The 23761-nt window shown below is 37.1% G+C and overlaps 5 protein-coding genes, 1 long non-coding RNA gene, 1 other non-coding gene and 1 pseudogene across 14 annotated transcripts; 4 read left to right on the forward strand and 4 right to left on the reverse strand.

Moving 5' to 3' along the window:
- Positions 1-288: 288 nt before the first annotated feature.
- Positions 289-5320, reverse strand: LOC103856444. 3 transcript variants are annotated; one of them, XM_033273381.1, is made up of 9 exons: positions 5170-5320; positions 4887-4993; positions 4704-4784; positions 4545-4624; positions 4286-4466; positions 3935-4048; positions 1994-2421; positions 1688-1914; positions 289-1610 (listed from the first exon to the last, which is right to left on the reverse strand). In XM_033273381.1, the coding sequence occupies exons 2-9, from the start codon at positions 4958-4960 to the stop codon at positions 1545-1547; spliced, it is 1251 nt and encodes a 416-aa protein (XP_033129272.1). In that variant the 5' UTR covers positions 4961-4993; positions 5170-5320; the 3' UTR covers positions 289-1544. The 3 variants fall into 3 exon arrangements, with proteins under 3 accessions (XP_033129272.1, XP_033129270.1, XP_033129266.1); XM_033273379.1 differs by having other exon boundaries at positions 4286-4365; positions 4447-4466; positions 4887-5231; XM_033273375.1 differs by having other exon boundaries at positions 4887-5231.
- Positions 5321-5468: 148 nt separating this feature from the next.
- Positions 5469-7478, reverse strand: LOC117126052. Its single transcript, XM_033273399.1, has 5 exons — positions 7247-7478; positions 6936-7145; positions 6406-6861; positions 6083-6322; positions 5469-5992 (listed from the first exon to the last, which is right to left on the reverse strand). The coding sequence occupies exons 1-5, from the start codon at positions 7311-7313 to the stop codon at positions 5613-5615; spliced, it is 1353 nt and encodes a 450-aa protein (XP_033129290.1). The 5' UTR covers positions 7314-7478; the 3' UTR covers positions 5469-5612.
- A 1937-nt stretch (positions 7479-9415) lies between these two features.
- On the forward strand, positions 9416-10717 carry LOC103856467. Its single transcript, XM_033273809.1, has 3 exons — positions 9416-9503; positions 9771-10108; positions 10191-10717. The coding sequence occupies exons 2-3, from the start codon at positions 9802-9804 to the stop codon at positions 10520-10522; spliced, it is 639 nt and encodes a 212-aa protein (XP_033129700.1). The 5' UTR covers positions 9416-9503; positions 9771-9801; the 3' UTR covers positions 10523-10717.
- Positions 10718-10747: 30 nt separating this feature from the next.
- Positions 10748-13569, forward strand: LOC103864071 (annotated as a pseudogene).
- A 1045-nt stretch (positions 13570-14614) lies between these two features.
- On the reverse strand, positions 14615-14832 carry MIR9566 (microRNA MIR9566). Its single transcript, NR_128626.1, has one exon. It is a non-coding gene; the product is annotated as a microRNA MIR9566 (primary transcript).
- LOC117126238 lies at positions 14746-15877 on the reverse strand. Of its 2 annotated transcripts, XR_004448765.1 has the most exons (4): positions 15448-15876; positions 15292-15354; positions 15095-15145; positions 14746-14937 (listed from the first exon to the last, which is right to left on the reverse strand). It is a non-coding gene; the product is annotated as an uncharacterized LOC117126238 (long non-coding RNA). The 2 variants fall into 2 exon arrangements; XR_004448764.1 differs by having other exon boundaries at positions 15292-15877.
- An 84-nt stretch (positions 15878-15961) lies between these two features.
- On the forward strand, positions 15962-23569 carry LOC103856496 (uncharacterized protein At4g18490). 5 transcript variants are annotated; one of them, XM_009133610.3, is made up of 16 exons: positions 15962-16813; positions 17296-17388; positions 17676-17790; positions 17957-18130; positions 18215-19090; positions 19205-19387; positions 19458-19556; positions 19658-19795; positions 19942-20091; positions 20172-20670; positions 20755-20816; positions 20910-20949; positions 21036-21209; positions 21286-21396; positions 21515-21596; positions 21700-23569. In XM_009133610.3, exons 2-15 carry the CDS (start codon positions 17331-17333, stop codon positions 21563-21565), a joined length of 2730 nt encoding a protein of 909 aa, XP_009131858.1. In that variant the 5' UTR covers positions 15962-16813; positions 17296-17330; the 3' UTR covers positions 21566-21596; positions 21700-23569. The 5 variants fall into 5 exon arrangements, with proteins under 5 accessions (XP_009131858.1, XP_009131874.1, XP_033129002.1 ...); XM_009133626.3 differs by having other exon boundaries at positions 19945-20091; XM_009133618.3 differs by having other exon boundaries at positions 15963-16813; positions 19661-19795.
- LOC103864081 lies at positions 22548-22868 on the forward strand. Its single transcript, XM_009141845.1, has one exon. The coding sequence runs from the start codon at positions 22548-22550 to the stop codon at positions 22866-22868; it is 321 nt and encodes a 106-aa protein (XP_009140093.1).
- Positions 23570-23761: the final 192 nt, after the last annotated feature.

The following is a 23761-nucleotide window of genomic DNA, read 5'->3' on the forward strand; positions in this document are numbered from 1 at the left end:
ATGTCATTTTTGTGACTTTCTTCTTTTAGTGCTATTTTTGAGACATAAACTTCAAAAGGTGCTATTATTGACAATTGCCCTTTAAATAAACTCATTTATTATTTTCTCATGATATATTATATAATTACTGTAACAATAAATCTCCATGAATATATAACAGATTATTCAAACATATTTACACATAACGTGAACATTACCATGTATAGTTTCATTAATAGTATAAATTTTTTTAATGGTTTAGTTATGTTAAATAGATATATAATTTGTATTTTAAAAATTTAAGTACTCATTTGGTTTTTAGTTCGGTTTCTATTTTTTGGTTCCAAAGATATATATAATATGCTCAGTTATTTATGAAATTCAGCTTAATTTTGGATTTTTTCCAATTTGGTACGGTTCAGTGCACTCGGATAAATATACACAAACCTACATCATCTTATATAGAAATATATAAAAATAAATAATTTAATTTTAAAATAAAAAAAAGCGCGGATCAAAATCTAGTTTAAACATTAATATATTATTGATTTTGTAAAACATGTGATATATTTTGGATAGTTTTCCAAAATAATATATTAATGTGATGTTTCTATCTAGCAAAATTTTAACGAAAAAAAAGAAAATAATATCAAAAACTAAAGATTTGATATCTATATTTTTCGTAAGTTTAAAATTGTAATGTATAATTTTGAGAACAAAAAAAAATAAGAAATTTGCATGCACCACGTGTTTAACCAGTGAAAAATCGGAACAGGATACTTAGTGTGCGTGACCACCACTAGGCCAAGTGTGCTACACCTGTTTATTGCTTTAACTAAAAGGATATAACCAATACCTTTTCTATCTCATTAAATAAAAAGCGTTCGAGAGGAATCGAACCGAAGCAAGGAACATTAAAATACACAGTGAGAGAGTAGTGGTTTAACTGCTAGGTTAAGGAAAATATTTGTCGTAAATGATCACATAGATTTATTTAAATGTAAATAATATATTATAGATTTTAGAAAGTATGTGATATGTTTTGGATGGCTTTCCAAAATAATATATTAGTGTAGTGTTTCTATTTAAAAACATTTTAACATAAAAAGGAAAATTATCTAAAAATTTAAGGATTTTATATTTACATTTTTGATTTAAGGCTATCTAAGGCTATCTCTAAAAAACAGTTAATACAATTGATGGTTCAGAACAATATCTAAACTAAAAAAAAAACCTTTTATTTTAAAATATCACATTAATCAAATATTTAATATAGGTAAATGTTAAAGATGTATAATATCAATCATATAAAAAAAAATCAAGTTTATGGAAGAAGTCCGCTTAATGAACTCATGAACAGCAACTAGGATCAATCTGCACATATCGACATAAAACAACAAACCACTGGGGAGAAATTTATTCATGGACACTACAAGTTATCAGAGACACATACCACTGTGATGTCTGTTGGAAAACGTTTTATGGAAATACAAACTGCATTTGGTGTTCTTTTGTTCATGAAAGTCAAACCAGAGTTTGAAATAAACGAGTAGAAACCAAACAGACTAGTCCCCACCCCTCTGAACGTTGCGTGCACCCCTCTGAACGTTGCGTGGCCTAACATCAGAAGCCTAAACAATCGGGAAAATAAAATTATTGAAGCAATATAATAATATTTTTAAAAAGACGTTTTGTTTAAATCATTTACCGTTTTTTCCCTATACATGTCAACGGGTATCATGCATCCAACTGATGGAGTAATAACAGTCAACTCATTATATTGTGCCCGCAGTTTGTCGGCAAAAGTAGAAGTTAAGTAGAGGTCATTGGATATGATCATTACTGCCTTTCTTCCAGGTGTCATAGCATAAACAGAAATTTTTCTGATCATTTCTAGGTCTAGAAGAGGCATTTTTTCTCCAGCGGGAAGATTTCCTTCAGATAGTAAAAAATAATAATAATAATATGTATTTAAATCAAAATGTAAGCATAAAAAATAATTTAAGCATCTTACTTGAATCTTGTTTACACGGACCACATACTAGCCGTCTTGGAGGATATACCTTGGAAAAATTACTTACTATAGACACCGACTTAGCGAAGTTATTCTTGCGTTGGATGAGAAATGATTTGATGTTTACAAGCTTGTACTTGACCGTATCATCTCCCATATCGTCTAGTATCGTGGAGATCTGAGGCCGTAGAAGAAAAACATTCTCAGTACTTGTAAATTTCAAGGTCTCCATATCCACAAAAGCGTCTATTGCTGTTTCCTTAACGCCAGGAGGTGTAGATTTAACGCCAGGAGGTGTAGATTCGTCATCGATTTTAGGTGTTCCAATCCAAGTAAATCCTAATTGATCAACATATCTCCCTTTGGAATCAACAGAACTCGTGGTGGTGCTTGAGCTGCCTATGTCCTGTTTGCTTCCATGTTCACTCCTATTAAAAAATTCATAATTGTTGAGACTAAACCTTATTAAATATCCAAGAAAAGAAGAACAAAGAAGAGTAGCTTAGAAGAAGCTACAAAAAAGAAGAAGAAGAAGATGTGCGAGAAGAAGAAAAGGTGTTTCTGGATGTTGATGAGGGGACCTGTCAAGGTGGAGAAGAAGAAAGCTAAACAAGATAAGAAGAATGAGATGAAGCCAACCATAATGGAGCTCTTCATGCAGCTGGGAACGTGAGAAAAAGGCGGCTTGAGAAGAACAGTGGTTTCACATGGTGCTGGAGTAAATAAGGCTACAAGAGAAGAACCTGAGGCACATGAACAAAGAAGAAAGTTGTCTCCCAGAGGGAAACATGAATAAAGAAGAAGGAAGAAGACAATGGTGGAGATCAAAGATGATCAAGGAAGCTGTGGGAGTTGCTGGATATTCTCAACCATCAGAGATATGGAGGAGATAAACAGCAACTGAACAATGAAGCCAATGAAGTCTAAATCAATGTTTGAAGCTGAAGAACCAGAGATGTTCAAAGCTGAAGATGGGAGAGCCTTGGTCAGAAATCAAGGTGAAGGTTCAAAGAATCAAAGATTCTAAGGCTAAAGAAGCCGAGGTGGTGATTTGAAGAATTAGAGGGCACATGATGGTGAAAGAAAGCAATGATCAAAGCAAAACTTAAGCGAGAACAAATGAAGCTCAGGTAAGAACGAAAGGGAGCACGAACCGGTTGGATAAGCAGTGATCGAAGTAGAACCAAACAGATGAACAAGAAACAACAAAGACAAAGAAGCCACACAAGCTCACGTGGTGAACAAGAAGATGGAGCCCAGGGCTCAAGGAGAAGGAAAAGGAACCATAAGAGGAGATGCCTCAAAAACAAGAGAAGAGGCGTGAAGCACAAGAAGCTCATGAGCATAATCGGTTATGGTGAGAAGGCAAAGAAGTTGATGATGAAGGAAATTCTCAAGAGTTAGGTATGGTGATTGCTATCAACCGACACGTCACAGGACACGTCAGCTAAGTGAGAGACTACAAGTTGCTACTTATAAAAACAGAGCTCCTTTCCTCTTAGGATTAAGCAGAAAATAGATTGAGAGTTTGTTAGACAGATTGAGCATAAAAGGAAGTGTTCCAAGACTTGGCACTTTAAATACAAATTCAAGGAAGTGTTGCAGGTCACTACAGAAGTGTGGCATAGATGGAAGCGCAAGACTGAGAATATAAATAAAGAGTCAAAATTTTACAGTCAGTAGAAGAAAGAGCAGAGAAGCTGCATCATCAGAGATCATACTCCAGGCTGTGAGTTTGAGAAGCTGACTATAATGCACGAACTGATTAGCACTCTAACCATCTCTCATATGTAGAAAGGGTTCCCATCTTTTAAACCTTGTGGACAAGGTTGTTTGAGAGGGAGGATTATGATACAGGGATTGCTATCAACAGAATACGTCAGCTAAGTGAGAGACTACAAGTTGCTACCTATAAAAATGAATGAGAACTTTTGGACTTACCAAGCACCTGTATTGCCACCTTCTCCTGAACCTGCTCTTTGTTTCTCCTTGTGCTGCCACTTTTGATCAAAATTCCCAAAATCCGCTTTCTTAAGCAACGTAACAGCTTCTTTCCTACAAATAAGCAAAAACCAAGCTTGCTTATCTTTTCTGCAATGGTAGCACTAACCAACGTAAACCACGCCTAACCAAGACACTAAGAACCATCAAAACAAGGATGTGAGGAGCTGAAATATTAAGGGAACAATGATGAGCTAAACTATTTACCCATCAGAATCTCATTGGAACCGAAGGGTAGCATTATGTACAGGCTTGATTATGTACCAGAGAAAGGCAAAAAGAAGAAGATACCTCGCATAGGTTCTTCCTTGAGGCAGTAAAGTGGGATCGGGAATAGCTTTTGTGCGCCAAGCTCCATTAGTTTCTTCTACCTGAGAAAAGACAAACACGTGTGAGAGAGCACACAAATCCAAGTAAAAAAATATAAAACCAAAAGAAATTAGTTTGATTACCCGAAGGCTAGTTACGTCCTCTGAAAACCAATCAAAGAAAACCCGGTTAGAGGAGAAGACAAGTTGAATCGAGAATATGATTTGAATCCGAAAATTACCTAATAGATGCTGCTTTACTACTTTCCTCTCGTCAACGAGACTGAGAGCCACTGGAACCGACGAGTTGAGAATCTCTTCGCTGTGAGAGAGAAAACAATAGCATTCATCGATAGTTTTGAATGAACATAAAAATAATAGACTAATAAATGTTTGCTCACCAGGTTTGAGTGATATCGGGCTTATCCAGTTCCTTCCCATTGATCTTCGCGTGCAACGCAGCCGCCTTCCTCGAAGATTCGCTACAGCATTACAAAAACAAACCAGATTGTGATTACAATCTTTGTATCTCACTAGTGAACACAGAAATTTCAAATAAAAGTAGCGATTGAAGCTTGACTCACCATATCAGCTCTAACCGAGCTTTTTCGGCGCGTTTCTGATGAGAGTAAGACATTCTCCAGCTCCTCCCCCACATACACAGAGAATCGACTCGTCGCGTCTCTGGAATCTGAAGAAGAAAAGCGTTTACAACATGTTTAGAGCTCTTTTTATTAACAACGTCATGAGAGCATGGACAGTGATCGAGGGAGAGGGAGAGGGAGAGGGAGTGTGCAAGGAGCGCTGCTAACGATACCCCGCAGTGACAAAAGTTACACTTTAACCCTCTCATAATTAGACACGTACGCAGCTTATAAATAACCGCACGTGACGCTAGAGTAATCGAGTTCCTTTAACCGTAGCTGGACCCCACACTGTCACTTGCCGCCTCAACGCCGTAACATTTCCTTTACACTGCATACCGTTTGACGACTCGAAAACTACACGTAGTTGATTCTTTAAAAAGGAAAAACGGCCTGGTGTTTTTTTCCCAAGGACTTGCCTCTCTCTCTCTCTCTCTCTCTCTCTCTCCGTAGCCTTGATCTTTGCTGTTATCAATGAATGAAATGTTTTTTAATGAAAAACATTAAATATTATTGTTTGCATGCGTAAAATCTTTAGAAACTTTATTTTTAACTCTGATAATCCATTGCAAAAAAAGAAAAATAGAAACGTTCAAACCAAAAACAGAAAACACACCACGTAAACCCAATAAAACATAGAGACTAAACTCATACTGTAAGCGCTGCTCATTCGTTAGACTCCATGCCACATGTTTCTTCTTCGTCCTCCATCGTAAAGAGCATTCCTGCATCGGTTTTACGCTTTTTGGAACAAGAACGTGCAGCAGGGATTTCGCTTATTTCCAACAGCAAACGATATGCTCCTTTATCAAAAAACAATTCTGGCCATTCAGGGCTTTCTGGTTTATTGATGTCCTGAGTCGGAGTTATGCAGAAAAGATGCAAACATGCGGGCACCAAATTGTGAAGCAGCTCGACGTAGTAGAGATCACCTCTGAATTGATCAGAGACTATGAACAAACTTTCACGAACTGGTTGACAACTTGATTCATGTGCCCAAAAACAAATGTCATTTGTCATTCTAATACGTCTCGAGGCTTTATCCCCTGACATAAAGATAAATGGAAGTGAGAGAGTATAGGAGGGTTACATATAGTAGTAGATATAAAGAAGAAAACAAGTCGAAATGAAATCACCTGCGGAAAAAAAGTAGATTCTGGAGGCCCAAGTCTTGTCACCCAGTAAGGCAGAACCGTTCTTGTCATCATCACCAAGATAGGCCCAGATTGTAGTCTTATTAGTAAACTTCCTTTTCACAAGAGCTAATTCGATAGAGTTGTAGATCTCATCAGGAGTGGAACCAGGAGGGAATGGGCAATACTGAGCATCCCAGAAGACGGCTGTCATAGCCCCTTTGACGGAGGGTCTGATAGGCTCTGGATCCATGTAAAAAAAAAAAACGAGTTTTAAATGCTATCTGACAGATGAAATCTAAAACAAATTGGGATGATGGTCTTACCGAGGAAATCTAAGATCTTGTAGGGATCTTCTACTTCTTCTTCTTTTTCTTTTTCAGCCTTCTGAGAGAGGTATTGGCAGTAGTAGTAGTAGGGGCCAAGTCCAACAGAGGTGTCTTCTTCGCCCTTGGAGAGATGATCTTCTTCTTCGCCCTTGGAGAGATGATCTTCTTCTTCGCCCTGGGAGGGATGATCTTCTTCTTCTTTGCTATCACCGAGATGTGCATGAGCAAGCAACGTATCTACACTAAAGCTAAGTTGTTCACCATCAGGCGGATGAATTAGCATAAGTGTGTGACCCCTCGATTTCAAACACTTGAGAACCCTAACTAACTCCGCTTTTGGTTTTGCGATTACTGCGATATTAATTGGAGGTTGAGGTAACGCTATGCGAACCAAAAAAGCAGTCATATCCAGAGAACACACTTTGGCAGTCGAAGTCAGGTAAACCTTGGTAGCTATAGAGAAACAACAACTACAAGTTACAGATTGGACATAAATCATAATGATAATAATTAAAGAAAGTGCTTACCCTCAGGTAAGTAATCGATTCTGGCCTTGCTTAACTCATCCCTTACGTCGCACTCAAGTTGCGCACAGTGCACATTGACATCAGTCTCTCCATGATATCCAAATCGTTCAAGAGCTTCTATGATATTGATACGTATAGAACCAAAATCATCCATGCCAACAGGGATTGGATAGTCATCCATGTTCCAGAAGACCATTGTATAATCATTCCCTAAGAGAAAGGACAACGGGGGGCATAACATAACTACGACGGATCCAAATCTAACAAACAATTTCAATCTAAGATTTAGAGATGGACACAGAGATCTTTACCGGAGAAATACTCGCCTTCGCCCATGGTTCCACGATGAGGATGATCGGAGCCTTTCTCGAGAGCCATCGAATCTGTGTGTTCCGGATCAGAGAGGGGGTTTTTTTTTTTTCTTCTCTCGTGGCTGAGATTATCTATCTATCTGCCTCGCATGCTTTGGATCTCAAATAAGCGTGTTGCCATATTCTCAACCGTCAGATCTGTGCTTTTTTTTTTCTCTTGGGGATGATATGTGTTTCTGAATCCTTGCCAAAATGGGCCCATAAATGGGCCTCGTGTGATTTATTTGGTTGGTCTACAAGCAGCTTTTGGGAGAAGAAGACTTAACGTCCGTTCGCATCCCACTAGTGGCACTGCCTGCACTATTTTTTTAAAAAAAACATTTTGCGATATGAAAGTATTTTATGTAGATTAATATTTTATTTGTTCTATTATACAGTTTAGCTATGTCTTTCTAAATCCCAACCCATAAACGCAAGCTTGCAGTCATAATCAGTGCCGTGTGAAGGTTTCTAGAAACTTAAAGCAAGTTTTAAAACCAAGACCCTTCAATATAATTTTTTATATGTATTTGATATAGTTTTCGAACAATATAAAAGAATGAAAACAAAAGTATAGTCTAAAATTTTTATACTATTACCAACAACGAAAAAGAAGAAAAGAAATATAATTGTGTTAAAAGGATGATGATACTGAACGAAAATTAAACAATGCACGATATAGTCACCGAATGATTGAAGACAATTCAATAAAAACATATTTAAATTATTTAAGTTTTTTTTCCCTAATCTTTTCCCATAAAATTGTTTTTTAATTCAAAATATTTAACAGATTACTTTTTATTGTTTTGGATTCAAATCTTTTGTTCTATTTGTAATTTCTTTTCGGTTTAAAAATATTGGTTGCTTTTACATAAAAGCTTGAAATTCAACCAAAAAAAAATTAAAACATGAAAAAGAAAAACAAAAATGTATTGAATCATTCGAACGCAGATTACTAACAATGGGTTTTGATACTCAAAATCAAAACCTCTATTATACAACTCATTTAGGCTAAATTGGGGGCCTTAAAAACTTTTGTATAATCGAGGGCGCATGTGGTAAATGCCTTTCTAAATATGGTAGACACGACTCTGAAGATAATTTTGATCTTCATTTCAAGACTAATAACAAAACTAAATGAATACAAATGTTGACTTGTGACCAACAAAATCAAGTAATCCCTTAACATGCCATCCCTCTTAAATCAGTTTGTTGTTTATCTTGCCACCACATTTCTACAGTTTTATGTCATCTTTGGGGCACGCGAGAAGTTGGCTCAGGCGGCGCCTTTTCTCTGCAGATTCTTTATGGGTTCGTTGGGTGAAGCGTTATTTGATAAGAAAAGGTTCTTTATGGCAAACAAATGAAAAAAGTAGCTTGGGCTTTTGGATTTGAAAGAAGGTCTTAAAGTACAGATATCTCGCAAGTGATTTAACTCAGGTTGAAGTTCGAAGTGGAGCACAGACCGAGCCAACTTCTCGCGTGTCCCAAATGTAAAATGCCAAATCTTCTATGGGTTCCTAGAGTTTCCTATGCCCATATTTCATAATTCATTTTTTGATCAAAATCCAAACTTCCAAATCAAATCATTCTCGCTCATCAAAACTAAACCCTAACCCCACCCCCCCTATGGATTAGTGAACCCATGGGCAAATATTTAAATTTTATACCTTTCAAATTCAGAAAAAAATATTTTAAAATCGTTTTTAATCATATTTTGATAATTTTTTTGAAAATATGGCAAACAACGTTTTTTTGATTTTTGAAATATTTTTATCAAATTCTATATAAAAAAAAAAAATATTAACGTTTCCATTTTAATTTTATGATTTTTCGTTTGACATATAAAATTAAAAGAACAAAAAGGTCCTTTTGAGATTGTATTATGAGATATATATTGGTATGAGAGGATTTGTCTCCATGAGGTATCGCTTTCTCAGCCAGACTGTAACGACGAAGAAAGCTTTCTCAAAATTTAAATTGGTATAGGTGCGTGCGTGTGTGTTCCTGCGAGAATATAGAGCACCGAACCAAACCATAATAAAGTGAACCAATCTAAACCAAACATCAGAGGCCTAATAAGAATACTCGAGAGGCCCAATAAGAACATCTCCCCACCCGCCTAAAGAGATCTAAATCTAATTTTCGTGAGAGGAGGAGGTCTCCATCTTTCATCGTCATCTCTGTGGGCGAAGCAAGATCATCGATTTTGGTTCCGGTAAGATCCTCTCCTATCTCTTACCCGGAATTGTTTGTTAGATGAATCTTCGTAATAGAATGGTAATTGATTTTCGTGAAAGTAGGTCTCCGTTTCTCATCGTCATCTCTGTGGAACGGAACTCTGGGCGAAGGCAAGATCATCGATTTTGGTTCCGGTAAGATCTCGATCCATCTCTTACCCGACCGGAATTGTGTGTTAGATGAATCTTCGTAATCGTAAAAGAATGGTTATTGATATTCGTAAATTCGTTTTTGAATGAAACAGTACTCTTCTGGAACGCCCTGAGTCTGTGATAATGAGCAAAGTCCCTTCTAATCCCGACACTGTTCTTGTCAATGGCCTGTGGGATAAGGAAAACGCAGATCTCCCCATAGGTTATCCTATTGAATCCCTCGTAAGCTTCATTAACACAGCCTTGAAGCAGCACGACAGTAGATTCATGCTAAACACGCTTACAGCTTACGGTCCCAATCTACCCTCAGAAAGAAAGCACGGCATCGACTATGTTTGTATCCCAAAAGAATCTGTTGCATGTCAAGCTGAGTTTCCCGTTGTTGGACAGTGTTTGAAACTGGTCGTTGAGAAACCAGGTGAAACGAAAGGTAAAAAAGATATTTGTGTGTTTTCCACTCCTGATTCTCATTTGCATTTTCTGAACTAAGTTTTTCATCTATTGTGTTTCAGTAAGGATAATGAGATCTACTGATGTGGCGGACAAGTATTTGACAACTGACCTATGTCTTCAACTGGGACAACCGGAAAAAAGGCCTATACTAATCATTGCAGGCGATGGCGATTACCTCAGTTGCTTTGAAGAATTCCCTGACTCGTACCTCATGCTCGCTGAGCCCAAAAACTCAAATCGTACTCTCCGTGTAAGTGCAAAAGTGGCTTGGACATGGTCCTCTGAAGATAATGCGGGGCAAATGATATCCGGAGGTGGACTTCGGCACGGCAATGTGGCTTGGAGCAGTAAGACTGTGGCTGGGACTGGGAGTGGGGGTCGCAGAAAGTAGCGTTTCATTTGGGGAACTTGTTGCCTTACTCTGATTTGGGGAATTTTCTAATCGTCATATGTAGACCAAACTTTGCTAACCCTTTTGTGGTTTGTGTTAAGTTGGTGGATATAACATTAATTTGTGGAACGCTTTCTTTCTTTTGTGTGTTTTTTTTTTCGAAACTTTGGAATTGTTTCTTGGTCCACCTTCATACACGTATCCTCCTTATGGTGTTGAGTTAAATTTCTGGATAAGGCGGGTAGGAGTTTGGCTTGTGGAATGTCTGATTCAAAGGGAAGAAAAGGTGAATCCAATGAGAGGAATGGTTCTAATATGATGATGATGACTCGAGCTCTTTCATCTGCTCTGATGGCGGCCAGGCGCTTCCTTCACTAGTTTCTAGTGCAGAGAATGAAGGATGGATGCGTGACTACTCGGGAGAGTTAGGGATCTTTGCAGACAACTTGCTCAAGAACGAAGAAGATTCTGGTCTTGCTTCAGAAGGAAGGTCGCACAAGAAGAAGAGTCATGGAAACGCTCGGAATCGAGATCAGCATCAGCATCAGAGTCTTACGGAGAGATACATGCCTAAACATTCAGGGATCTCGTGGGGCATAACCTGGTTGTGCAAGCTCTTTCCAACGCAGTTGCAAGACGGAAGCTTGGACTATTAATGTGTTCCACAGTCCAAACGGAACGGGGAAGACATCTTGCAAGGGCTCTCAACTGTCACTCTTCAGAACAACAGAAGCCTTGTGGTGTGTGCAGCTCATGTGTTTCACACGAAATGGGTAAAAGCTGGAACAATCGAGAAGTTGGTCTTGTAGGGAAGTTCGACTTCGAGAATTTGCTTGACGGTAACAACAATGTGACATCGCAGTCCCCTCGTGTTTTCATCTCTGATGATTGCGACACCTTGTCATCTGATTGCTGGAGTGCTGTGTCCAAAGTGGTGGACCGAGCAGCGCCATCTTTATCCTCGTGTGTTCTAGTCTTAATCTGTTGCCTCATGTGATCATATCGTGGTGCCAGAAGTTCTTTTTCCCCAAGCTCAGAGACGCAGATATCGTCTACTCCTTGCAGTTGATTGCGTCAAAGGAAGAGATTGAGATAGAGAAAGATGCTTTGAAGCTTATAGCTTCGAGATCAGATGGTTCTTTAAGAGATGCTGAGTTTGTTAGGACAGAGGATCTCTGTTCCTTTGGTTCAGGAACTGGTAAGCATTAATAAAGTAACAACTTTATTTTATGTATACTTCTCCATTTGACATCCGTTTCTTTTGTTTACAGGTTGGGCTTGTTTCTGACGAGAAGTAAATGGATCTTCTTGATTTAGCTTTATCTGCAGATACTGTAAACACTGTGAAGAAGCTAAGAACTATTATGGAAACAAGTGTGGAACCATTGGCTTTAATGTCACAGCTTGCAACGGTCATAACAGACATTCTCGCGGGTAGCTATGACCTCACTAAAGATCAGCATAGAAGAAAGTTTTTCTGACGGCAACCATGTGAGTTTCGGACATTTTACAACAGCTTTCTCCCTTTGTTCTTTTGTTTTCTGATCCACTTTGTTTACCATTTTTAGTATCTAAAGAAGATATGGAGAAGCTGAGACAAGCTCTCAAGACTCTATCTGAAGCAGAGAAGCAGCTTAGAGTATCAAACGATAAGCTGACTTGGCTCACAGCCGCCTTGCTTCACCTGGCTCCTGATCAGAACTACTTGCTTCACCATTCTTCCACTGCGGACTCTAGCTTAAACCGAACTCCGTTGCCGTTAGAGAACAATGGAGGTAGAGAAAGAGAAAGCTCAGATCACCATCTTGATCCTTCAAGCGATGCAGCAGCAGGGGAAAAAAGTTCTGGGTTTAGACAGGAAAAGAGGAGACACTAGAAAAAACCGACCGGCAGGTTGAAGAGATTTGGTTAGAAGTTATTGAGAAGCTTAAGAGTTAACGGTTTGCGAGAGTTTCTTTATAAAGAAGGAAGAATCGTCTCTCTTAGTCTCGGTTCAGGTAAATGCATTTGATATTAAAATCCGTACTTTGATGCCAAGTTTTTTATTTTCTGGGTGTTGTTGGTGCAGCTCCTACAGTGCACTCAGTGTTCAGCTCACCGTTAAAATCAACGGCTGAGAAGTTCCGTGGGCATATCATGCAAGCGTTTGAGGCGGTTCTCGAGTCTCCGGTAACTATAGAGATCACAAGCGAGACAAAGAGAGACACAAGAAACAACTGGTCAAGATCATCTTTAGCACTGGTTGGACAAGATCACAACATGAATGGAAGCGGGAGAAGTGAGATAGTTGAAGTCATTGAATCTAATGGAAGACGGCATCAACAACAGAAGCAAGAGGAGGAAAGGACAGAGCGAGTTGGTTCATCCGGGTTGACTCGAGCTAGAAGTAAACATATGGAAGCAAGCCAAAGCATTGTGAGGGGTAAGGTCTCGTTGGCTCATATGATTCAGCAAGCTGATGGATGCACACTCCAAAACAGCTGATCTAAACGAAAAGCCATGTCTATCGCTGAGAAGCTGGAACAAGAGAATCTGTAAGAATCTCGGAAACACTCAATCAAACATATAAGATCACTTGGTAAAAATGTTTTGTATTTGGCTTGAAACAAGATCAAGAAGCTTGCTATGCTGGAAAACCTCAAGAGGCACACGTCGCAAGGTAGCAACACCTCTTTTTATCTTATGTGAAAATTAAAACTGTGTTCTGTTATGGTTAAGATATGGAAACTTTGGAACTGTAGGCAACGAGGTTGAAGATGGGAATAAGAAGGACAAGGCCACGGGCGTTATTGAAACTCGTGTCGTGCGGGAAATGTCTGTCGACGAGATCTCCATCAAGATAAAGGTGTTTTGTTCTTTTGTCGACCATTCTGTAGACTGTAGTCATAGTCAGTTGTAGCTTCTTTGCAATTGTAATAGTTTCTTCTGGATCTTGTTTCTTACCACAAAAAATAAAATGGATTAGTTTTTGAGTCTATTCTTAAGAGTTGTAATGAAATGGTGTGAGATGCTTTCATTAATACGTAGGAAAATTCGTGTTAACCACAGACGCTTACGCATTAAAGGGAATTAGGTGTTTTCCAAAACCACCATTAAAGGTAATAAATATTCGTAGGAATATTTATTAGTTTATTTTTTATTAATTCAAAAACCAGCATAATAACTTATTATTTATGTTTTCAAAGATATTAAATCAAACATATATATATATATATATATATATATATATATATATATATATATATATATATATTTATGACAAAAATCTAATTAAATATATATGTTTAATTAAAATTTTATAATTGAAAAATCTAATTTTATAATCTAATTAAACATATATTTTATTTTTAAATTTTATAATTAAAAAATATGTTTTAAGATAACAACAAAATATATAAGAATTATCTTATTTTAAAAAAAGTTAATATTATTAATAAAAATTTGTTTTTGTTTATATAATTAATTATATATAAAATTCATTAAAGGTATTATAGATTTAACAACTCTAACTTTTAATGTAGAGTTCCGTTGAGATAATATATATATTGTTTTGTAACAAAAAAAATAATTACTACATTTTATTGTTTCCGTGAGGAAAGTAGTAGACACCGCATGGGTATTATTCCTTTATATTTTTTTCAGATGGGAAAGAAGAAGAGCCTAAAAGGGGTGAATTTGCTAATGCTTCAGTAGTCTTTACAATCGAAGAGAGACATAAAACGTATGTAAATAATAGAAAACATCTTCTCTATCCCCATTTTGTACACTATATAGAAGAAGTTAGAAGAATCAAAAACAAATTATGAACAAGTTGGTGGTGGATGACACAAAATATACCTCATGGTAGGTGATATACCCATATGGCAAGATTTTAGCTGTTCTTCTAAAATCAGGACCACATCAAAATCTCTAACTTTCAAATAACCCTGAATCCATCAGCTTTACCTTCTTCATGATTGAGAGACTGGGACCGATACCAATCATATTTGTTATAGTCATGTAAATGTAACCTAGAGAGAGCCTAAGTATATGATGATTCTTTTACCTAGAGAGAGCCTATAGTCATGTAGGGGACCAGCTCTATCAATCAAAAACCAAACTTCATTGTTGACAAATACTTAGGCTCTCTCTAGGTAAAAGAATCATCATATCTTTTAGTTTGTAGTAGCTGTCTTTAACACTAAAAGATATGATGATTCTTTTACCTAGAGAGAGCCTAAGTATTTGTCAACAATGAAGTTTGGTTTTTGATTGATAGAGCTGGTCCCCTACTTCGGTATAAATTCGAATACATACCAAGAGATTACAGAACCAATAAACACAAAAACTTTTCTTAGGCCAAAAGTGGTCACAGGATTCTTCAGGCGGCTTTGGTTATCATTTTTTTTTTCAACCAACATCTTCCATCTCCCTCCCTATTAAACACAACGACCCAAACCATATTACAACAGTTAGCACTAGATACATCCCTTACCTATTTTATCGTTTGTTTTTTTAGTCTATCCTAAGAAAAAGAAAGCACAAAACATTTTTTCAGATTCTTTGGAATGATGAGATGGGGAAGAAAGAAACCTGTTTCTTCTTCTTGGTTTTCAAAGTTGAGTGGTTCTTCTGACTTGAAACCTGCAAAAGAGAAGAAGCAAGATGATGATGAAGCTAGCCAGAACATGTCTACAAAGTCTTCCTTGAGTTCTACTAAACGTCGAAATGATATTCATGAGAGCGAAGACAATTCTCTAAGAGAAAGTGTAGATCTAAGTATCCAAGACCTTCTCTGTTGCAGGATTACATAAAGAGTCTGGATGTGGGAGTTTTGTCGTCTTCCTCTGTTCCTGAAAGAAGTAGACGCAAAGAGAGTAACATGAAGAAGGATGTTGTGGCCGTTGAGGAAAAGAAGAAGGAGAAGGAAGATGAGTTTTACGGACAAGACAGGATTGTGCCGGAGTGTGTGTTTACTGATGACTTTGGATTCAATGAGAAGCTGCTTGAGGAAGGATGTAGCATTGACTCGTTGCTTGATGACCTTCCTCAGCCTGACATTGATGCCTTTGTTCATGGAATCTAATCTGTTTTGGATTTTGTTTCCTACTTTAGTTTTTCTAAGAGAAAAAGACTAGAATGTTTTTGTTCTCGAAGTAGCATTCAAGACTCAAAGTCACAAAAATAGGTTTCATTAAAGAAGTAAATATACATTTATACCCCTTGGGTTAATTAATCCAAACCTTAGGGTTTAGAGTTAAGGGGTGGGGTTTTGGAATTAGGATTTAAAATTTTATAAAAAATAAATACTAGAATAAAAAATAAAAATTTTAAAAATAGTTTGAAAAAGTATTTTTAAATTATAAAAAGAAAATTTCAAAAAAATTTCAAAAAATTTCAAAAAAAAAAAATTTCAAAAAAAAATTTATAAAAATTTCGAATCTGAAAACATATAATCTGAAACTATAAAAAAAATTATTTTTTTTTATTTTTTTAATTTTATTTATTTTTATTTATTTTTGTTTGTTTATTTAATTTTAAACCAAGGGTATTAGGGATATTTTACACTTTAATGAATGTCATTTTTGTGACTTTCTCCTTCTAGTGCTATTTTTGAGACATAAACTTTAAAATGTGCTATTATTGACAATTGCCCATATTTAAATCGTCTGTGGATGAAGAATATCAATTACTAATTCACCAAAATATGAAAATAGTTCAGTAATTTAAAATTAAAACAGTTTAACAAATCTCTCTATAAATTATATGAACAAATAGGCAAAGAAAAGTGTGAATGTTTTTTTTACCAAAAATGTAATTTTAAATAAGATTTAACAGTTTGGTGGTAAAAATAAAATTTAGGATAAAAAAATAATTTCTAATAAAAAGTTAATTTATTACTTTTCATTATGGCCGTTTTAGGTTTTATTTAAAAAATTCAATACACCTGGAAAATCATCGAAATTAAAAAAAAATTAGTTGGATTTCGATGTAGATATTTTGATCAATAAAAAAATATAAATAAACAAAGTAAATAAAGTTTGAATAAATAAATAAATTATTGAAAAGCAGAGGGAAAAACAGGAAAATGATATTTATATATATAGGCCCATATGTTTGGCCCAAGTCTTAACGAACTCAAATTTAACTCTTAATTTCAAAATACAATCCCTCACCAAAAACTCCTTCGCAGCCCAGCGATTTTCAAATCTTCCCTCCGCGTCTGAGCTCCGTCGGCGATTGTCTCTCCGGTGCCGTTGAACGTTAGCCGTTAGCGCCTACTACATAATCAACTATAGAACGATCGAATCGGTAAAATTTTACTTTCGCTGCTCGTCGTTCGAGTAGAATCTCACCGTAATGCGTCCTTCTAACTTCGAATTGTTAAGGCTCAGCGATTGCCGATCGTCGATCGTTATCGCTGAACATGAATCTGTTGGAGGCAGCGATTATGCGTAGATTGTAGTTAAGAAAGTTCGATCAGTGTGAAAACTATGTTCGATTTCACCTGGAAATGGCCTTGATTGGCTTTTCTCCATGGCTACAATCTACGAATCGCCTGAGTTTTGTGCTTGATTAGTGTTGAATCTCATATTTTAGCTCCTGCTAAATACTCGCTTCTCTTTGTTTTACTAGCTAAGCTTATAGGTTATTAGAATGTTGCTGGAACTTATGATTTGTGGCGTAAGTTGATTTTGATTATTGGCTGCCTTATGCTGATCATAACATAACGGATTAGTGTTTTCGTAAGAGAGTGCTAGAATGATTATCATGGTAGCTTGTTTTCTTTGCAGTAAATTGTCAAGAGTAGTACTGAGCAGAGTTCGCCATGTCTACACCTGCTAAAAAAAGCTCTACAGAAGCTAAGGAGAATGATCTAATGTTTGGTAAGGTTCAAGTGTTTAAGAGCTGGTTTCAGTGATCTAAACGTTATTGAATCCAAATTTTGTTTGTTATGAGTACGATCGCTATTTGAATGCCTTTAAGCTGCATGCGGAAAAGGAATGCTCAACTAGTTTTTATGATAATTGATATTACGATCTCTGCATCAAGAAGACCATCCATCATTGTTCTATTCCTTAATTTTTTTACCAGCTGTGGACTTTTTTGACGTAGATTGAAGTCTTAAGTTGTTGTCTCCGTTGTTATCTAAAATTTCATGGGCTACCTGCAGACAAAGACATGGAAAAGGATACATGGGACTTTAAGTCAATGACAGATGATGATCCAATGGATTTTGGATATGGTTCACCAGCAAATAAAGATAAGAAAAAGAATGCTTTCAACATGTGAGTGTACATATACCATATGCTTCTTAGACCATGTATACGCCTTAGCTAATGTGGCTCAGTAATGAAATTTTTTCTCCTTTACTATAGATTGTTTCTTTATGATGCTGTTTCATGATAACAAGGCCTAGTGTCTCACAGTCCTGTTTCTTTGTCTCCTTCTCAGGGATATGAGTTTCGACCTGGGTGGAGATTTCGGATCATCATTCAAAATGGACATGCCAGACTTTGATTTCTCTAGCCCGGCCAAGAAAACCACAAAAACAAAACAAAAGTCTGATGATAATGGAGATCTAAAACAGAAAAAGAATCCGTTTCACTTCTCTTGTGATTTTGACGCGTATGAATCCATTAGAATTATTTTCTTTTCAAAATCATCTAAGTCAATCTGAAGTAACTTAGCATTATGATTTTCTGCAAACAGGTTAGGTGACTTGGATCTTGATTCAAGCTCACTGAAGAAGGGAAACGAGACTACGACCAAGTCCATGGATTTCGAAGAATTTGCTGGTTCAAAATTTTTTGATAAGTCTGACTCTTTGGACTTTGGTCCAGACTTACCAACAACTAAACAATCTGTCTCCCGGGCAAATACAGATGTCAAGGCAAATGCTTCAGCTGAAAAAGAAAACCAAAATTCTAAGGGTGCAGATAGTATGAGCAGCACACACTCGAAGCAAGCTGATAGTAACAGCAGCACACACTCGAAGCAAGCTACACTAGAGAGCAAGGAAAATTTTGAGGAGGTGGATTCACCTCAACGTCTAAGGATGATAACCTCTCGATTTCATACAGTGCGTGGACGACCTCAGCCTGCCAACATTTCACCCTTGAGGACATCATATTCAAAGGTTGAAGAAAATAATAAACCCTGTCTTTCAAATGAGAAAGCAGAACCCTCGCCATTACATTCTTCTGAGACTGCACATACTGCAGCAAGCAGAGAAACCAGTCCAGGAAGCCATGAAATCTGCAGGTCTGGCACGAAAGAAGATTCTCCTAGAGATACAGAAGAGAATGCCAACAACAAAATGATTTCCGCCACAAAATCAAGTTATGAGAAGACTGAACCAAACATCTCATCTCTTTCATGTTTGAACAAGATCAAACATCAACAAGAAGAGATGGATATAGACACTCAGGCAGAAATACAAGATCACACTAGAAGAACATTATGTGTTCCAGATGCCGGTCATTCTCAAACAACTCTCCCAGGAAAAGTACCATCAGGTTCTCAACTAGGCCAAACTGCCCAGGTACAAGATTCGAGTTCAAAGCTGCCACAGGATCCATCCGACAGGTTAGAGAAACCAAAACTGCTAATATTCCCTGAAAATCTATGGTTCTTTATCATTTTGCTAGCAAAGGATACTGGAGTAAATGTCTAACTGCTCTGTTCTGTGACTGAGTGCAGCGTGCCCAGGCTCAGTGATTTGAAGGCCATGCAAAACAGTGACTCAGGACAGATCAGATCCATGTTTTTCAAGAAGATAGAAAAACCACAATCACATGTGCTTGAGTCTCCAACTCAAACAGAGATTCGTCCAGTTACACGTGAAAGGATTGGGTCGAATGTGAACCCTACAATTGATAAACGGTAGTACTTCTTTTCTTCGTTGTTCTGTGTGACTTTTTTTTTCACTATTTCCCTCCTATTCAACATGCAGACAAGATACTGAAGATGCCTTACCTGGATCCAAAACTAGAACAGCTCCAACAGAGCTTTCCAAAACGGATTCAGAAACAGCAAATGTCAATACTAACAGGTAGTGTTCCGGGCTTTTTTGCTCAAACATAAAAATAAGTTTCTTCTTTGTTTCAAGATAATGTATAGAAGGTAGGTGACAAATTCGATAATTTTTACCAGCAGTTCCCATGAAAAGATAATCCAGAAGGACCACTCGGGTACCAGGACTGTAGAAAATGTGGCCGGACTGATGGATGGCTTACAGCTGCTAGCTAAAAATACAACCAGAGAGAAGTCTACCATACAGGGCAATATAAGGTCAGATAAATTATTTAACTTATACGCTCTTTATTTACCAAGAAAGTTATTACCTCAGTGTTTAGAAACTAGTAGCTTGTACATTTTATATCTAGGAAGTTTTATCAGTGTTATGCATTAAGCTTCCTTGCTTTTGGATTTTGTAGCAGCTCAAACCCCGATGCTTCTAGCTTGACTGAGAAGCTAAACAAACATTTGAGTTCTGGAGGCGAATCTTTGCAGAAGTCCAAAATGGTATCGCTTGAAAGGCCTAAACTTGGAAATATTATGTCTGATATGCGTGCAGCAACTCAAAGGTACATAGAAACATAGTACAACAGTTTCTAGCTGGTATGGAATCTCGTGATAACATATTCCATATTCTCTTCCATTATAGGGCCATTGGAGTAAACAAAGACCAACCAAATTCTGCAGTGCAACCACAAGTTAACCCTTCCACAAGGAATGAGAGAAATACCGAGGCACCGATTAGAAAGAGCTCTGAGATTCATCGTTTGGCTCCCAGAGACAGAACACAAGCCCTGCAGTATAGGAACGTTGGAGTAAAGAAAGACCAAACCAGTTCTGCAGTGCAACCAGAAGTTAGCTCTTCCGCAAGGAATGAGAAAAATACCGAGGCGCTTGTTAGAAAGAGCTCCGAGATTCACCACTTGGCGCCCAGAGACAAAACACAAGTCCTGCAGTATAGGACAATTGGAGGAAAAAAAGACCAACACAGTTCTGCATTGCAACCAGAAGCTCGCTCTTCCATAAGCAAGGATAGAAATACCGAAGCGCCAGTTAAAAAGATCTCTGAGATTCATCATCTGGCTCCCAGAGAGAAAACACAAATCCTGCACTGCCCACCTTCTTTAAAGCGGAAAGCTCTCGACGAGGTTTATACTTCAACTCGCATCTTCCTATCTTCTTATTTCATGCACATATTTTGTTAGCTTGAAGAAACGTTTGTGTTTCCACAGGATGCCGATAGATCATTGATGCCACAACTTAAACGCTTTTCCATGTCTCCAAGAGAAAACAGGTTCTAGTTTTGGTTATCTAAACCATTTATATATATGTACGTTTGCTTCATTAGTTTTAAATTCTTGTATACTTTACGGCCGAGATTACACAGGAACGTTAAGGAGCTAACACACACAGTTGGGCAAGTAAAGGTTAGATATAGCAACTAATCTTTAGCTTATCATAATAAGGACAACCTTCTGTGTTAAAATATTTGTAACACAATTGATTTTTCCAGGTGTCAAGCCAAGCGAGTAGACTAGATAACAATACAACCAAGCAGCTTGTCAAGGAAAGCCCCCGGGCTAAATCTCAGCCCCAGTGCATGAACATGGCAAATCTGGAAATCCCGATCACGGAGTATGATGAGAACATTGAGAAGGCTGAATCATATACAAAAGAACTCGACAACGTAAGTTCTTATAAATATTAACAGAGCCTCCCTTGGTATAACTTATGCTTTCTTTTGTTTTTTGTTCCATATGCAGATCTGCAACATTCTGAAGAAGAAACATGAGGAGGCCAAAGAGTTGCTTGTCCGTGCTGTCGTAAACAACAATAAGCTACTGATGCTCAACCATCCTTTACATGAAGACAAAATATCCTTTTATTATTTTTATTTTTTTATATTTTAATGGCATTGTTAGATTCTGTCTATCTATAGGTTATAGCATATAGACTCTTTTGTGTGTGTGTTTTCCCTTAATAATCAGAAACATTCGTATGGTCCAGAATTTCGCAGCTAAGTTGAGTTTAGGGGAGACATGATGAAACACTCAAACAACTGTTGCTTTACGAGGTAAGAGTCTTGATCTTTCTTTTTCTCAGAAACTATATCGCGAGATGTTATCTGAAGAGACTCAAGTAAAACTCCAGTTATTCATTTCTTGACTTGCTTATAGGTTCAACACCTTATGGTCAAAAGTCCAGAAACGTGGACGTCACACTAGTCCAAGGTATTTGATCATCTTTCTCATTTTGCTGGTTAAATAAAGGTGAACAAAACGTGAATGTTGGAACTTAATATATAAACACAATAAACAATCACCACTATAGCTTAAGAAAAATTGATCCAGATGAACTTAGAAACTGGTAATATGTGTTTTGTTATTTGACTTCTTTCAAAATACGTGAAAGGTAACATCACCAATCATCACATCCACACACCGAGTTAGATGATTGATAAAGTTGAATATTTGGTTAGTGTCATTTCAAAATGAAATGGGTTTGAATATTTACACATAAATAACATACATATTCAACAGTCTAAAGATATGATATATGGGCACGAATATACCCAATAACAATTAATCTACTGGGCCCAAATTAAGAATTGATTTTCTATTGCAAACAAATACCTGTTTCTTCCCCTCATTCTTCTTGGCGCACATTCTAAACCAAATAGGCGCTAAAAATACTGAAATGATTTTGAGATCAAAACTTCTCTAAGTAAAATATAAAAGTAAAAAGTTCGACCCGAATAGAAATAGAGAATCTTCTTATTTCTTTTTCACCACGATCCCTCCATTACAATTTACACATAGCGTCAGAAGTTTTATAACCATTCTCAAAACAAAAATAATCCCTCCACAAAATTCGAAAACAAATCTGAGATCCATCATTTTCACTCCTATTTACACTGTAGTTTACACACTTCACTCCATCAGTTCCTTCCTCATATACTCAACTCCATCTCCTGACTCCCTCTCTCTTCTCTTTTTTCTTTCTTTCTCCGTCGAGTTTTACATCAATGACAGCTCTGAATTTAATACCTGGAAACGACAACGAAGAAAACATCTCCCCTTCAGAGATGGCCACCGTTTCTGTCAAGCGGCCTCAAGATAAAGACAAAACCAAAATCAGATTAAGAAGAAAAAGGTATACAAGACAGCCTCTTCAAGACATCACTAATCTCTTTGTCTCATCATCACCATTGCCCTCTTCGTTTCTGAATCTTCATATGCCCTCTTCGCCATCTCTGTCAGTTGTTCCCAAATGCATGAAGAGAAAAGCTGACGTTGCTCTCAAGGCTGCCACTTCTTCTACCTACTCTTGTAGAAATTTCAGATGATTTTCTTCTTCTTTTTTCTTTTATTGAATTGGTTTTTAGTCCTCTAGAGAAGGTTCACTTAAGAAAAATACAAGTATTTAACCAAGCGCTCGTAGCTTGGTGGTAAAGGAGGTACAATTGTACTGTCCGTCACCCAGGTTCGAGTCTTGGTCACAACGGATTTAACATCCCTTCCGTTGGGGCGCTGGACCCTTTTCGGGGGATAGTTGGGATTGTGACTGCCCAGATACTAGAGTTATCAAAAAAAAAAAAAATACAAGTATTTATCAATACCCTGTCTTTAACATTCATGCACTCAAGTACTAATAGGTTCAGAGAGGCTACGAATGATATATTAGGCCGGCATAAACTCCTAGTTCAAAAATGACAAAGAGGAGCGAGCGGCAAACAGACCAAATCAAATTCGACTGAGACTATGACTATGACCAATCCAATAAAGATGAGTTGATATAAACCTATAAATAAATAAGTCTTGGAACAAGGACATATACAAAGAAGCACAATACCTTGGATATATCGGTGAACTAGAAGATATCTAATAAAAAAAATCCCTAAAAATTATAGTCTCGTTGTTGGTTTATAAGAGCATGGACGATATGCCTAAAAACATCAGTGGTATATTGGTATCGATGCCCTCACCTATATATAAAGCATTGATGATGTTATCACCACATTACAAAGCACAAAGTAGATCGTTGTTCGTTTAAAGACATTAACAAAGATACTTGTAAAGTTTTGGGAGAGGTTCCAACAACTGCTTCCAGTCTATCTAGTCTAATCAATGCCAATTTTTAGCCAAAGGATAACAAACCACTGACAAGATTATGTTTAAATGGTCTGATAAACTGAATACCATTTCAAAATGAATTGGGTGGAATGTATATATCACACGT

The sequence above is a fragment of the Brassica rapa genome, chromosome A01 (genome assembly GCF_000309985.2).
Source record: "Brassica rapa cultivar Chiifu-401-42 chromosome A01, CAAS_Brap_v3.01, whole genome shotgun sequence".
NCBI classification, from domain to species: Eukaryota; Viridiplantae; Streptophyta; class Magnoliopsida; order Brassicales; family Brassicaceae; genus Brassica; species Brassica rapa.